Raw genomic sequence first — 16,248 nt, forward strand, 5'->3', positions numbered from 1 at the left:
CGGTTTAGTGTGGCGCCTTGGGTTTTAGCTAGACATGTCCGCTGTAGAAGCAAGAGGCAGAAAAGTAGATATAAGACGGAAATGGTGAGGAAAATGAGGTCATTCTGCTTGAAGAGCCTGAAAGATAGACCGGGAATTTATATTTTTCTTTATGTAATCAAAATAGATAAAGGTGAAGATAAAAAAAGTTTTTTTGTTATTATTTTTTGAAGCCTGGTGATACACATGCCCCGTTATATTAGGGATGTTAATGGCATTCGTCCATCCATCCGGTTCGCGTTCAAATCTAGGGTATTTTGGTGGCTTGTGTAGGGATAAAACGTCGGCATAGAGACCCTATTGTGGGGCCCCTCTGCTCTTGCGCGCTAGCGATCGCGACCCGCCGCACACTTTTGCGGTCGACGCGTTGCACCGTCTTTCAAATGCGCTGAGTTTTGGTCCCCACTAACACCGATCCGTGGATGCCGCTGCGTGATCCGTAGGGGCAATGGCATCTGACGAGCCCAGCAGCAATGCGCCGTACGAAGCGCGCGGCTGCACTGACCTGCCGTGGCTGTTCGCTCTGGCCGCATTGCTGGGTGTCGCCGTGTTTGTAGCGTCGTTCGCACTGGCTCTGGGTGACCCCCTGCGCCTCGTGCACGGCTATGACAGCTTCGGCAACGTGTGCGGAGCGCGCAACGTGCCCATCGGCAGTCTCGCCTTGTCGGGCATGGACGCGAGGGACAGGCCGTACCTCTTCTACATGGACGTCGCCGACCTGCGCCACTCGCTCAAGATATGCGTCAGCCAGTGTCCGTCCCGAGCGCTCCGCACCTGGGACGAGGTACGCATATCAGTTCGATTGAAATAAAAACTATGGCGAAGAGCTTTTGTGTATTCTGCTCCCCAGAGGAAAAATTAACTGCTTTTACTCTCTCCTCATCTATGTATGATTGATTGATTGATACGTGGGGTTTAACGTCCCAAAACCACTATATGATTATGAGAGACGCCGTAGTGAAGGGCTCCGGAGATTTAGACCACCTGGGGTTCTTTAACGTGCACCCAAATCTGAGCACACGGGCCTACAACATTTCCGCCTCCATCGGAAATGCAGCCGCCGCAGCCGGGATTCGAACCCGCGCCCTGCGGGTCAGCAGCCGAGTACCTTAGCCACTAGACCACCGCGGCGGGGCATCTATGTATGATACACCTATGATACATGATACATCTCTATGTACGGTACAGATGTCACTAGGGTTGAGAGACTCAAACCCTCCCCCGCAAAATGTATAATTCACTGATACATGTACACTTATTAAGCATACATTAAGTACTGTTGAACCCCCCGTCCATCTCCCCACGCCGAAAAAAATTTCTGGCCAGAATACTCTCTCGCGCACACACGCACATATAAGCACCACACGCACCTACGTATAGTTTCTTAAAAGAAATAAAAGTCGGGCCTGCGCGGAACGCACAGCAATGTCGCAACGAAAGTTTGAAGAGCAACCATTCAGAGCCTTTTCTCAACACTCTTTGAGTAACTGCTACAAGCACACTTGCTGGGTATCCACTATGCAATGAATAATCGTAGTTTTTGCGTAGTAGGATGGCATTCACTATGCTATGCTTCATCAGTCTTCAGAGAAGCGTGGCATCTGCTACACACTTGCTAGGAATATTGTGCAATATTTTTATGCAGTACCTGAAGACAATGAAGAATTATGCTGACGTGGGTGTGCACCACAGTTAAATATTGAACAACACGCTTTTGTAATGGATTGAATCATTGGACGACCCACTTTGTGTGATGCATGGTTGTTTCTTTGGTGTTCTAAAACACTTTATTACTCATGTTAGCACGATTGCTTTCCCGACATGCATACATCCATATTTACTAGAGGGAACTCTGGGGCTGCTATCTCTCAGCTACCATGGGAATGGTAGGTAGTACAAAATGGATTTGCTTAATTTTAATGCTTGCAGCTTTCGAATGCATTTGTGGCTTTGCTTTTTATTGTGTTTTGTTTTAGATAAAAGAATGAACCATTGTTAACTTCTAAAATCCATTTAAATATGTGAGCCTAAAAAGAAGTAGGTGACGAAGCACAAGTGCTCAACTTTGCAGTAAAGCGGATTCAGGCAAGACGGAGCTGAAAGAACAAAGTTTAGGCAAATCTGTCTACTAGCTGTCATTCGCATGCTGGCTAGAGTTATTATAGTTACTCTAGAAAAAAAACTTTCCATAGACCCTATGCATTGAAACCCATAACCACATAGTTACCACCATGATGGATCATTATGAACTTTACCAGCTCCCGAGACGCTTGCTGGATTTGACAGTAGTATTCAGTTTCCATCTACCCACCTAAGCCAGCTACATGTGGGCACTGTTTCTTGATGCGTGAAGCCGAGTCAGGCCGAGTGTTCATGTAGGGGCCTCAATGATAGCAGCTGATATTGCCAGCTGTTTGTGCAAGGTTTTCAGTAGGCACACACTACTAATAATGGTGTAACAAATAGAGCTTCTCCGTTCCCTGGCACAGGGGTCACTCGATGGATTCGCAGCTCAAATTAAATAGGCCATGCGGTGGTTCAACTCGTTACGAAACAATACTGTGTGCAGAGCTCAGTGCAGAGAAGAATATCAATTGCAGCATGCAGTGCTGAACGTGAGTGAGATGTCACCCAGAAGCTTTAATCACCCGATATGGTTTCATTCCCAGCCCTAGTCTGAACTGATTCGTGTTTTTCTAATATTTCTTATGAAAAGGCCTGGTGGATGCAGTGTCTGCAAGCTCAAGTTGAAACAAATCAACTATAAATCTTGCAGCATATGTATACAGTGGTGCATATGTATGCAATGTATGTGGACGATGGAAAAGTTGTAAACATGTTGTATTTGATGCATTTGTATGCTGTCAACAGGAACATATTTATATTGATTCTGGAGCGAAAAAGTGATGTTATTTATTTGACACATGCATCGCTCCCCCTTATGCTCAGTACATGCCGTCTCTCATCACCAACTTTGTGTTCAAATCTTTAATTATACAGAATGGTTTTGTTTTTCAACATAAGCAAATAGCTGCATTGATTGGGTACAATGGGCTGACACATGAGCATACTGGTTATTGCAATGTCCCAAAACCAGAATATGGTTATGAGGGACACCACAGTAGAGGGCTCCGGAAATTTCAACCATATGGCATGCACTGACATCGAACAGTACGCGTGCCTCCACGTTTTGCTTCCGTCGAAATGCAACCATCGCAGCTGGGATTGAACCCATGAACAGTACGCAGCTGAGCAGCGTGCATGTTATTATTTCGAGACAACAGACGCTCTGTAAACCAGACATTGACACAGCTACCTTGTTTGCCTTCATAAAAACACATAATCAAAAGAAGTGGAATTTTTTAATGCTACTTGTTGCTTAGTTTAATTCTTATACATATTTTTCTCTTGCTGTGTGTGTGCATGCCATGTTTTGTCACAGTGACACGATTGGCCAAAGTCATTCACCTCAGTTACCAAACAAACATTTGTAAACAGAAATAGTTTTCTCTAAGCTAGACTATGTTTGACAAAATTGATCTATGCACAAGTACATGCATCTTTACTTGCATTACTTGCCAAAAGATAAAATTAAAGAAGTACTGACAGAAAATTTGTCATCTTGTTCTGTTTATTGAAATAGGTAGACCCATTTATCAAGGCTGAAAAGGTCGTTTGCACTTGACAGTTAATTGTTTATAACCAATTTATTACTGCTCAATCACAGTTTCAGCTTCAGAGAGCAGCATGTGAGTGGAAACCAGAGCAGTTTTTGTGTAAACATAGTTGGCTACATGAGCGCCAGAAACCACACACACACAAACATGAGCACAGACAAAACACAAGATGATCGGAAGCCCTTCTGATCATCTTGTGTAAGCACTAAACCTCTTCCAATTTTTTTTGTTGATTTTGTCGGAACTTTTATTTCTGGTATTTTTTCACACGTGAACTATTTTGCTAATGAAGATATTTTATTAAACCTTGGCACACTTTCTTATTACTATAGTAATGAACCTCAATAAGCAAAATTGTGCAACAAGATTTAATATGGATGCCTGTTATACGAAGGTGCCCCTAGTGCGAGTGCATACTTCTTTTGGTTATTTAATTACTATGATTTTATTATTCATCAGTTCTCATTCATTTTGGTTCATTGCACAGGTCAATACATTGTTCATGTCCCTCTTTAAAAATCAATTCTTTTCAGTGAGTGGAACTTTTGTGTTTGCAGTGTTTGTGCAAGGCATACATTTAATGAAATTTTTACTTATGAGAAATCAACAAAACATAAACTTGCTTTATATTGGAGACTAATAATCTCTAGGGATTATTTTTTTTAAAGTTTCCATCACTTGGCTTCTTACCTACTGTTTGCAAGCACGTGCAGTCTTTTTCTTCTTTCTGAAAGACCGCAAAAACGACACCTTGGCAAATATGGCACAAATTATGAGATTTTGCAAAAATGTGGCATGATTTAGCCCATTTAACCTCTTGACGCAGTTTGGCACAATTTTCTCGTCTTTCAAGTCACTGCTGTCAATAAACTTAGTTGAGAGTTGGTGCTTGCCCTTCGCTGTGTCTGCATTTTTTCAGGCTGTTCATCATAGAACTCACCCCACACAGGTGCTTCACTTTGGTGCCAAGACGGGCTCGTCCCTTTGCCGTTACGATGTCCCCACTGTGTCGTCGAATTCAACAGCGATTGGCCTCGACCTCTTCAATGAGGAGCAGATAAGCACGGCACTTGGCCCCTGCCCAAGGCTTCCAGTGCCACCCACCAAGCCTGTTCACAACCGCTGTGTTCCATACGATGCCAGTTCAGACATCCTTCGCAGCATGTACGGATACCTCAACAGTGCCGACACCCTTCAGCAGGTTGTCAGTGATTTGTTTGCCGCATGGCTCGAGGTATGCTATATGCTCTCGTCTGCCTGTGTACTGTCCTTTGCTGTGGTCTTCTTGCTCCATCGATTTGCCGCAGTAGCAGCAAAGGCCATCCTGATTTTGTCAGTGGTCTCTGTGATTGCTGTAGCAGGTACACTCTGGTGGACTTATGTGGACATCAAGGTCCATCTTGACACAACACCGTTCGATCACCTTCTCGAAAAATCTGCTAAGAATGAGCGTGCATTCCTTGTTTTTGCTACTGCAGCGACCCTGTTCGCCACAGTTTTGCTGGCTCTTGCTGTGGCATCGCACCAGCAGACTAGACTGGCTTTGTTTAACGAAGCTGGACACTGTATTCGGCAGATGCCCTTTCTTTTCGTACAGCCACTGTGGACTCTGGTTGCTCTGCTGGCTCTCTTTACAGCGTGGACCGTAGTCTTCCTTCACTTGGCCACTGCCAACCATGCCAGCCGAGAGACTCTCCCCATCGCAGCCGTTGCACCTGTTGCCAAGGCGCGACACTTAACCCTGGTGACTTACGAGAAGCCTTCTTGGGTCCGCTTTGCCTGGTGGTTCCAGCTGCTGTTTCTCCTCTGGTCGGCCGAGTTTGTGCTGGCCTGTCAGCAGACTGTCATTGCCGGAGCCGTTGCGTCGTGGTACTTCAGCAAGGACTGCACCACGTTAGTGTGGCCTGTGGGCCGCTCTGCAGCTCGCCTGTTCGTTTACCACCTCGGATCTGTTGCTCTGGGCTCACTTCTCACGCCACTGTGCAGGCTTCCAAGACTCGCAGTTGTGGCTTTGCGGCAATGGACTAGTAGGAGTGGACGCTGCCATAGAGGGCTGTGGTGCTTAAAGTGTGGGAGCCACAATGCATACACCATTGTCACCATTCGTGGCACATCTTTCTGCACAGCTGGTCGCACGGCTGACTCTTTGCTTTCCCAGAGCTCCCACATCATCTCGGTCCTCAGTGGCTCGGTTGGCTTCCCGCTTTTCCTGGCCAAGTGCCTGGTTACGTCTGCGATCGGTCTGCTGGCAGTGGTTCTGCTTTGTGGCCAGCCGCACCTTCAACTGTGCGCTGTGCCTGTGCTAGCTGTGACCGTGTTCTCGTACTTTGTGGCCCACTGTGTGCTCTCCCTCTATGAAACGGTGGTGGACACGCTGGTGCTCTGCTTCGCCGAGGACGTGCTCTCCTGGGAGCCCAGCCACCGAGACCTGTATGCCCCAGAGGGTCTGTGCAGGTTGCTGCTGGGAGACACTGCATTGCTTCGTCCCCTCCCGGCATAGCAGCGTAGCAGCTCTAAAGAAGGTACGCTCTTTTCACTCATAGGCTTCTCATGATAAACAGTGCAAAAAAATGAAAAGCACTGGGCAAGCGCTCACATTTAATTTATCATTTTATTGACACAAACACAATGTATGTGCACGTGTGGCAAGTTACAAAGAAAACAATTGTGCTGACAACGAAGCAACAAAGAAGTGCCGAGAGACAAAAAAAAAGTTAACAATCCCAGTAGCTTGTTCTGCACTCCCGCATGCTCCAAGAAATGTAGTTCTCTTTAAGAGAGCATGACTGACAGTTTACATACGCAGTCAGCTACTTCAGCCATTATTTTTATGAGAGGGAGCACATTGCAAATAACCTCGAACCGCACATGTGTAAATAAAGAAAGAGAGCACTGCCATTTCTTCTGTTGCCCACCTTGCAGTGTTTTATTTCTCTTTCAGGGCTCTATGTTGTTGCCACGGCAACAATCTGAAGGTGTGATACTGACAGTCCTTATCAAAAATAGCCTTCGTTTGCTGAGACACCCCCGCAAAAGATGAGTATAAAGAGAAAAAAAAAACATAAAATAAACACATTTGTGTTGTGAGTGTACACAATAGAAAGAAAGACACCACACTTTCCTTTTATTTCCATATTTTCCCAGAGCGACATACCCCTCAAGAGGCTATCTGCCACGCACTCGCATTTTCATTTTCATAAAAATGAGGTCCGTACACGAGGGGTGTCCACACACAAAAAAATTGAGGAATTACGTCAGATCAATTATTGCTCGACTCAAACAACAGCAGGAGAATTGAACAAAGTAGAAAGGTCGGTTGAGGAAAATCTTATTGGGGCCATGACACTTAATTTTTTATCATAATGTGTATTACATTGGTTACCTCATGAGCATTCACAAGTATAGCAGCAAAATATTCGTGCATTTGGTCAAACACTTAATTTGTAATTGAATACTTTTATAAACACACGAGCTGCCTGAGAGTCTAACAACACTAGTGCACTTGCAAGCTAACAAGCAACTAGCTGTGCAAGCATAGGCGTATCAGCCGAGAGGGGCAACAAGGGTGCAAGCCCTCGCCTCCGCCCCCCCCCCCACCCCACAGACAAAAGTTGGGGGGGGGGGGGGGCCTCTTTCGACAGTAGTCACTTTTTGCTGCACGCTGGGGAAGCAACAAGTAAGGCAAAGTTTTCCATCACAAAAGTAATAACTCAATTATGTTCTTACGGGTGAATGAAAGAGTTACAAGGCAATGTTACAAATAGTGAAATTTCGCCAACATTACCGCCGTGATGAATTTCCTTGTAGGTTTTTTGCGGTGCGGGTTGCCTATGCGACGTTTTCACATCTTACGCTGTAGTATTGCAGAGCAGGCAAGCACTGAACAGGAGCCCTATAATATTGCATCACTCGTTCATGTTTTTATTCTGCTGTGACTTGTTAATGCTGTTACGGATTGTAATGAGCAAACTTTTTATGGACTGGTCAAATCATTTGCGGCTTCCGGAAAATAAGTTTCTTCGAAAAGGGTATATCATCACCGCTGCTCTGTCTAAGCTGTTGCGAGTGGATGTGCGTGACAAAATGTTTTTAATGTGAACGTTTTTCGACACTGAAATGCCAAAAACTGTTCTTTAGTCTCTAATTAACCAGATCAGCCATGCTTATGGCAACTTGGAAGTTGGAGCTGTAGCGGCAGAAAAACGCGGAAGTAAAACACGTCCTTACAGAAGTAATTGAATATTTACTGTAGATTGATAAATGAGGGTTTGCCGAATGTATGTTTTGGTATTTGGCAGCTAAAGCTCTGTTGAACAAGAATGTACCCTCGTTGACGCTTGGTACATCTCCATCTCGACGACTAACATTCAAGATAAACTTATTAAACAAACTATTGTGGTAGCCCCGCCGCGGTGGTCTAGTGGCTAAGGTACTCGGCTGCTGACCCGCAGAGCGCGGGTTCGAATCCCGGCTGCGGCGGCTGCATTTCCGATGGAGGCGGAAATGTTGGCCCGTGTGCTCAGATTTGGGTGCACGTTAAAGAACCCCAGGTGGTCTTAATTTCCGGAGCCCTCCACTACGGCGTCTCTCATAATCATATAGTGGTTTTGGGACGTTAAACCCCACATATCAATCAATCAATCAAACTATTGTGGTATCTGTAGATGTTAATTGCCAAAGCATAATCAGAGAGGCAGAGGCGTGATAGCAAGGTGAGCATTGCATATTGGACGCGGAAAATTTGCTGAGGGCGCCATTCCTCTGCCTCGGCCTTTTAAAGTGTAATTGAATTCATGATATCTAATGAAGCGCGTCAGCCATTGAAAGTCTCTTTGTGTACATATATATATATATATATATATATATATATATATACGCCAAATTTAGCATAGATACAATGAATTATAATCTGACGAGTATCATTACGGAGTGTGCAGTGGTAGTTGGAGGCAGGGTAGTTAGACAGGACACTGGCAAGCTTTCCCAGGAAACAAAGAATCTCATTAAGAAGTGTCAAATCATGAAAGTCTCAAGTACAACAGACAAAATAGAACTGGTAGAGCTTTCGAAGTTGATTAATAGGCGTAAGGTATGCGATGTAAGAAGTTATAACATGGAGAGAATTGAACACGCTCTGCAAAATGGAGGAAGTGTCAAAGCAGTGAAGAGGAAACTTAGGACAGGCAAAAATCGGATGTATACACTAAGGGACAAAGAAGGCAAATTAACTACCAATATGGATAGGGTATTTAAAATAGCGGAAGAGTTTTACGAAGATCTGTACAGTAGCCCGGACAACCACGCCCTTAATACTGCCCCGCCGCGGTGGTCTAGTGGCTAAGATACTCGGCTGCTGAGCCGCAGGTCGCGGGATCGAATCCCTTCTGTGGCGGCTGCATTTCCGATGGAGGCGGAAATGTTATAGGGCCGTGTGCTCAGATTTGGGTGCACGTTAAAAAACCCCAGGTGGTCAAAATTTCCGGAGCCCTCCACTACGGCGTCTCTCATAATCATATGGTGGTTTTGGGACGTTAAACCCCACATATCAATCAATCAATCAAGACGCCGTTAATACTATAAGAACTAGCAGTAACTCAGATGACACCCCACCAGTAATGATAGAAGAAGTCAGAAAAGCTTTGAAGAGCATGAAAAGAGGTAAAGCTGCTGGTGAGGATCAGGTAACATCAGATATGCTGAAAGATGGAGGACAGAGTGTGTTAGAAAAACTAGCCACCCTGTTTACGAGGTGTCTCCTGACGAGAAGAGTACTAGAGTCTTGGAAGAACGCTAACATCATCTTAATACATAAGAAAGGAGATGACAAGAACTTGAAGAATTACAGGCTGATCAGCTTGCTCTCTGTAGTATACAAGCTATTTACAAAGGTAATTGCTAACAGAGTAAAGAAAACAGAATTCAATCAACCAAAGGAACAAGTAGGATTTCGTACAGGCTACTCAACAATCGACCACATTCATACTATCAATCAGGTAATAGAGAAATGCTCAGAATACAACCAACCACTATACATAGCCTTCATAGATTACAAGAAGGCGTTTGATTCAGTAGAAATATCAGCCGTCATGCAGACACTGCGGAATCAGGGCTTCGATGAATTAGATATAAACATTCTGGAAGATATCTACAGGGGATCATCTGCTATCATAGTGCTTCATAAAGAAAGCAACAGAATACCAATCAAGAAGGGTGTAAGGCAGGGGGACACAATCTCCCCAATGCTATTTACCGCGTGCTTACAGGATGTTTTCAGAAGCCTAGAATGGGAACACTTAGGGATAAGAGTTAATGGAGAGCACCTTAGTAACCTGCGCTTCGCCGATGACATTGCATTGCTGAGTAACTCGGGGGACAATTTGCAATTCATGATTACTGAATTAGACAAGGAGAGCAAAAAGGTAGGTCTTAAAATTAATCTGCAGAAAAGTAAAGTAATGTACAACTACCTCGAAGAGAGCAACGCTTCGAGATAGGTAATAGTGCACTTCAACTTGTAAAAGACTGTGCCTACTTAAGCAGGTAATAACCGCGGAGCCGAATCACGAGATTGAAGTAACTAGAAGAATAAGAATGGAGTGGAGCACACTCGGCAAGCACTCTCAAATCATGACTGGTAGATTGCCACTATCCCTCAAGAGGAAGGTATATAATAGCTGCGTCTTGCCGGTACTTAGCTATGGAGCAGACACCTGGAGAAATACAAAGAGGATTCAGCTTAAATTGAGGACGACGCAGCGAGCAATGAAAAGAAAAATGGTAGGTGTAACCTTAAGAGACAAGAAGAGAGCAGAGTGGATTATGGAACAAACGGGGGATAAGAATATCATAGTTGAAATCAAGATGAGAAAATGGACATGGGCCGGGCATGTAGCACGTAGACAGGATAATGTTGGTCATTAAGGGTAACTAACTGGATTCCCGGAGAAGGCAAGCGGGTTAGGGGGAGACAGGAGGTTAGGTGGGCAGATGAGATTACGAAGTTTGCGGGTATAAATTGGAAGCAGCAAATACAGGACTGGGTTAACTGGTGGAACATGGGAGGGGCCCTTGTCCTGCAGTGGACGTAGTCAGGCTGCTGATGATGATGATGATTTATGTACACATCCCAGCTGAGAAGTTAGGTAGGTCTGCCCCCCCACTCGCAAAAGAGTTGGTACACTGTGTGCAAGCGTCTGCACTCTGGCAAACATGGTCAGCTGCTTGTGAAATCGAAATATGTTTTAGCTTTCTTCTCATTTGCATTGGAAATGAACAACGGCTGAAATGCTGGTAGAAGACGACAGCTCCGCTCCTTCCAGCATATGACGGCCACCGGCAGTGGCGGATTTAACAGCTGGCGACCTCTAGGGCTTACTTTGCATCGAAATATTTTCCGGTGGCCCACCTTTCAGCAAAATAGTTGCCAGCTGGGCTGGTTGGCATTCCAATTTAAACGAAATATTCTTTCTTAGTATGCAGAACGCTTGTGCACACGAAGCGCTCTCTCCTATCTGACTTCTTTCTAAAATGTTCTGCACATTAAGAAAGAATATGCCTCTTAAAATACAGTTTTTATATCTGTATCGGTATAATAGACCCTCTAGTTTGGTTTTTGCTAAAAATCACGAATATTTGTTTCACCATGTTATTGCCCCTTTAAAGAAATGGAGAGGGGACTGTGAAAACTATGGTAGCTTACGAAGTTAGTGCTAAAAACCTACAAAACTTGCAAGTAAGAAATTGCCAAAAAAGAAAATCTGCGACAATTCTTCAGTTGGCCATCTGTTGTTGATGATGATGAGTAGTTTTTAGTGGCGCAAGGGCCAAATGATGGCCAAAGAGCGCCATTTCAATTGACTACAGATATGAACAATGATATGGTGCGTGGCTGTAAAGGAGCCTTAAAACTCCTCGCTCTAACACGGGTTAAAACATGAAAGTAATAAAATCATGACAGTGGCGTGACGTGTGTAGTGATAGAGGATGGCAAAATGTCATGATAATAAAACCATGATGAAGATGTAGTCACCGCAGCCACGACCACTCTATAGTGGTCGTGCTACGGATGACCTCGAAATATCGGGTGAAAGCTTTGCACATATTTGAAAAACGTAAAAAGTGCTTGCAGTTTAAAAAGCGGATCCCTACCGATGAGCATCCCAGGGTGTAGAGGAAGCTGCTGTTGGTGGGGCAGTAAAAAGTGCTTTTTCCTTAGAGCATCTAGCTCATTGCACTGGACGAAAATGTGGAGAACCGTAAGGGGCTCTCCACATCTCTCACAATATGGTGGATCGCCGGTAGACAGAAGAAATGAATGTGTAGAATGTGTATGTCCTGTTCTAAGCCTTGTTAGTATTACTTCTGTGTGTCGTGATTTTGATAGTGGCGGCCAATAACCTAGTTGCGGCTTAATAGCATGGACTTTATTATCTGTGTGTTTATCCCACATGCTCTGCCAATACCCCCTGAGCTTTCGTTTTATAAAAGGTTTTAAGTCAAGTGCAGGGACTGGTGTTGATGCATTCGCAGTAGTGACATTGGCGCAAGCAGCCAGATTGTCGGCCAAAACGTTCCCTTGTATTTCACGGTGCCCTGGAACCCAGCAGACAACGACATGCTGTTTTGATGTGTAGAGTGTGCACAGAAGTGAGTAAAGTGACACCAGCACGGGGTTCTTGTGTTTTTTAGGAGTATTCAGGGCTTTGACCACGCTTAGGGAATCTGTGTATATTACCGCCTTTTGTAATTTTATCTGTTTAATGTGTTTTACGACCGCCAGTATTGCGTAAGCTTCTCCTGTGAAAATGCTTGCATTAGGATGAAGAACGCCGGCCTCGGAAAAGGATTGGCCTATAGCTGCATATGACACAGAAGTGTTTGACTTTGACGCATCGGTAAAGAACTCAGGGCATGTGTATTTATGCTGTAGTTCTAGGAAGTATGTATGTATGTGTGCAAGTGCTGCGTGCTTTGCGACATCAACAAAAGAGACATCACAGTCTATAAGCTGCCACTGCCACGGTGGAAGATATGTTGCAGGAGCCATCAAACTGTGTTCAAGAGGCACACCTGTTTCTTCGGCCAGGCTCCTTACACGCAGCGCATAGGGCTGCCTAAACGAAGGACGGTTCTTGAACAAGCCAGAACAAGACAAATCATTAATTGTGAAAAGGGAAGGGTGTTTCTTATCTGCCTTCACGTTCAAAAAGTACAAAAAGGACAGGGAACATCTTTGTAAATGGAGCGACCATTCATTCGAATCCACGTACAGGCTCTCCACAGGGCTGGTGCGGAAAGCACCCATAGAGAGGCAAATGCCTAGATGGTGGACAGGGTCGAGAATTTTCAAGGCTGATGGTGTTGCCGACTGATAAATTGTAGCACCATAATCTAGGCGTGTGCGTACGAGGCTTTTATATAAGTTAATTAAACATTTCCTGTCACTCCCCCATGTAGTGCGTGACAACACTTTCAAAATGTTCATTGTTTTTAAGCACCTGTCCCTTAAATACTTGATGTGTGGGATGAAGGTTAGCTTAGTGTCTAATATGAGACCAAGAAACTTGTGCTCGGTCTTCACTGACAGAGGTTGACCATGCAGGTCAATGTCGGGGTCAGGATGGAGGCCCCTCTTTCGGCTGAACAAGACACAAGTGCTCTTTTGCGCGTTGAGTATAAAACCATTCTCGTTTGCCCATTGAGATACCTTGTTCAACCCTAGTTGAACTTGACGTTGGCACATTGAGATGTTGCACGATTTGTAACCAATCTGCACATCATCGACATATATGCAGTAAAAAATATTTCGTGGGAGAGACAGGCGCAAGGAATTCATTTTAACTATGAAAAGTGTGCAGCTCAATACACCTCCTTGTGGCACTCCTGTTTCTTGGACAAATACTCGAGATAAGACAGTGCCAACTTGGACACGGAATGTACGGTTGGACAGGTAGCTTTCGATAACTGTCAGCATTCTACCCCGCACACCTAAATGTGACAGGTCTCGCAATATGCCGAAGCGCCATGTAGTGTCATATGCCTTTTCTATATCGAGGAACACAGAAAGAAAAAATTGCTTATGAACAAAAGTGTCGCAAATTTGTGCTTCGATACGGACTTATTTTGTTTTTTTCGAGCATCACGGCACTCATTATTCCACCATGGGACTCGTCGTTTGCTTCACGGTCCACATGTTTGGGGAATACATTTTGTTGCTGCATCAACCAAGAAAGCTGTAAAGTAGCATACAGCATCCTCTATGCTCAATGCTGCCATGTCAGTCCAAGATAATAAAGTCATTTTTTGAAAGTTTTCCCAATCGGCTTTGTGAGTGAGCCATTTGGGAACTTGTGCAGGACATGTATTTGTTATTGATAAGCTTATAACGATAGGAAAATGGTCACTACCATATGGATCATTTGGTCACTACCATATGGTCACTACCATATGGTCACTACCATATGGTTTCGATTGATTCTGGTAGATCACTTGTTCCGAAGGTAATTATTACGTGTTTTATAGGGGTCAGTTTGTTGTTGCGTCTTATTGTTATTCGTTGGACTTTGACCACGTTCTGGTCCTGCCAACCTTCGAGCAGCTCACTTTCAGAAAGCTCCGTAAGATCATCATCAGAAATTACGCCACGGACAGTGTTCATGGACCTGTGTGGGCCCACCGAAACAGGGGTTTCCCCAAAGGCTACAAGCTTAGACAGCTTTTCATACTGAGCTTTGTCACGAACCTCCAGAAGAAGATCGCTACTTCCCATCTTTGTTACTTTGTAACCTGGGCCTATTGCTTCTGTGAGAGTTTTGGAAACGAGGAAAGGTGAAATAGCTCGGACTGTCTTCTTTTCGTTTTGACTGTGGATTACATGGTACTTTGCGAATGTCGGCTTTGGTGTGTTAGGCAGGAAAGTATCTTCGGTGCGCCACCTTTTTAGGGAGCGATCAGGAAGGGGGGGAAAAGATTTTGCCATAAAATACAATAAAGTTCGGCGGCGATGGTGGCCACCCACCACCGAGCCCAACAAGGGGACGCTACAAGGTTGACTAGTGAACACTTGGAGACGCCAGCCATGCATCGCCGCTATAACCGAATATAGCTACCCAAGGTTGGGTAATTACACGGGGTTAACCCTCGCCGCCAGGAAATTCTGAAGTAAACGGAAAAGAGGAGATGACAGGACAGATAAAAAGTGAGAGATAAAGACGAAGATGTAGGAAGAGAGAGATAGGAAAAGGCGACTGCCGATTTCCCCTGGGTGGGTCAGCCCAGGGGTGCCGTCTACGTGAAGCCGGGGCCAAAGGGGTGTGTTGCCTCTGCCGGGGGGCCTTAATGGTCCAATCACCCAGCGTCGGCTCAACCCCCAGGATCCCCTTTTCCCCGGACACGGCAAAGCCACGCACGGCTAGGCGTGGGAGGGAGTAGAAACTCCCTTGTTAGCTCGGGTCCGTGGTGTCGCTGCACACCAAACGCCTACTTGCGCAGGCGCCCCTGCGGGGTGGCCATCTGTTGTCTGAAGCCAGGACAGGAGTATTGTGGAGTAAGGCAAGTGTGAAGGGATAGATGCACCTTGCGTTGAGAGGAACAGCAAATGGCTAAGCAACTGCTGCTGCTTGTCTGCAAAGAGCTTCGCTCCAAGACATTGAGGCTAGATTTTTTCAAAGCATCGGGGTTTAGGGACAGTTTGATCAAAGTAGACATTGTGTAGGTAAGAGTAACCAAGAAGATGCTATCTGTTGATGGCTTTAGATAAAAGCTTTAAAGCAATTCCAGTTGAGATCACACAGGCATATCTCCACTCAACATTTTTTGTCACCTTTTTTTTTTTATACGAAGTGGTGTCATAAGTAACAAGGCGCGTGCTGGGTGCTGGAATGCGCGGTCGGGGTGCGAGACCCCGATGACTTGCAGGCGCGTCACATTCACATGTGGGATAGGCCAGAGAAAGGCTCATAGCACGCTATAAGAGCCGTAATGGTAAATCACAAAGGATGAGCTGGCACTGTGCACGGGGGCTTCGAACTGCGAAAACCAAGAAGGTCAGAGTCACTACAGCGACTGAAGCAGTAGTGCCGCCCGGTTTTGAAGGCTGTCAGCGAAGAGGTTCATTTCATTTTTCATTTTCATTTCTTTCCACTTTATTTTCAATTCTAAAATGATAGATCAAAAAACTGTTTGGACCCAAAGCCAAAGGCTAGAATAGGGTCCAATGATGCAATACAAAATGGCACAGTATCCAAACGATAGCACAAGGCAACAATAGCACATGTAGCAAAACAATAGAACAAGGCATTGAACCAGGATACAAGATGCTAAACATTGCGGATATAGTAAAGAAGGTTAGGCATTGTACAGACACTCAAACTTGGGTAAGATAACAGAAACATGTAATTTTTATACACAAACAAAAGAAAGGCAATGAGTAATAACAACTACGCAGTAAACTTTCACTGGACGTAGTGGTACTTATATACAAGGATTGAACGATTTTGTTACTATTAAGAGGGTTACAGAGACACATTAAGGA

At 44.8% G+C, this 16,248-nt stretch overlaps 1 protein-coding gene across 5 annotated transcripts in view; it reads left to right on the forward strand.

Annotated features, from left to right (window-relative positions):
* The first annotated feature begins 200 nt into the window (after positions 1–200).
* LOC119166753 (choline transporter-like 1) overlaps positions 201–16,248 on the forward strand; it is a 78,525-nt gene continuing 62,477 nt past the window's right edge. For 2 of the 5 annotated variants that reach the window (XM_037418079.2, XM_075882455.1), the window contains exons 1-2: positions 202–823; positions 4,666–6,238. In XM_037418079.2, the coding sequence (XP_037273976.1) occupies positions 488–823; positions 4,666–6,216 (1,887 nt within the window). In that variant the 5' untranslated portion in view covers positions 202–487 and the 3' untranslated portion in view covers positions 6,217–6,238. Of the gene's footprint in view, positions 824–4,665; positions 7,865–16,248 lie in introns of those variants that run through there. The other 3 variants (XM_037418082.2, XM_075882457.1, XM_037418081.2) reach the window with 3 other exon arrangements.

This window comes from Rhipicephalus microplus, unplaced genomic scaffold (genome assembly GCF_043290135.1).
Source record: "Rhipicephalus microplus isolate Deutch F79 unplaced genomic scaffold, USDA_Rmic scaffold_12, whole genome shotgun sequence".
Classification (NCBI taxonomy): Eukaryota; Metazoa; Arthropoda; class Arachnida; order Ixodida; family Ixodidae; genus Rhipicephalus; species Rhipicephalus microplus.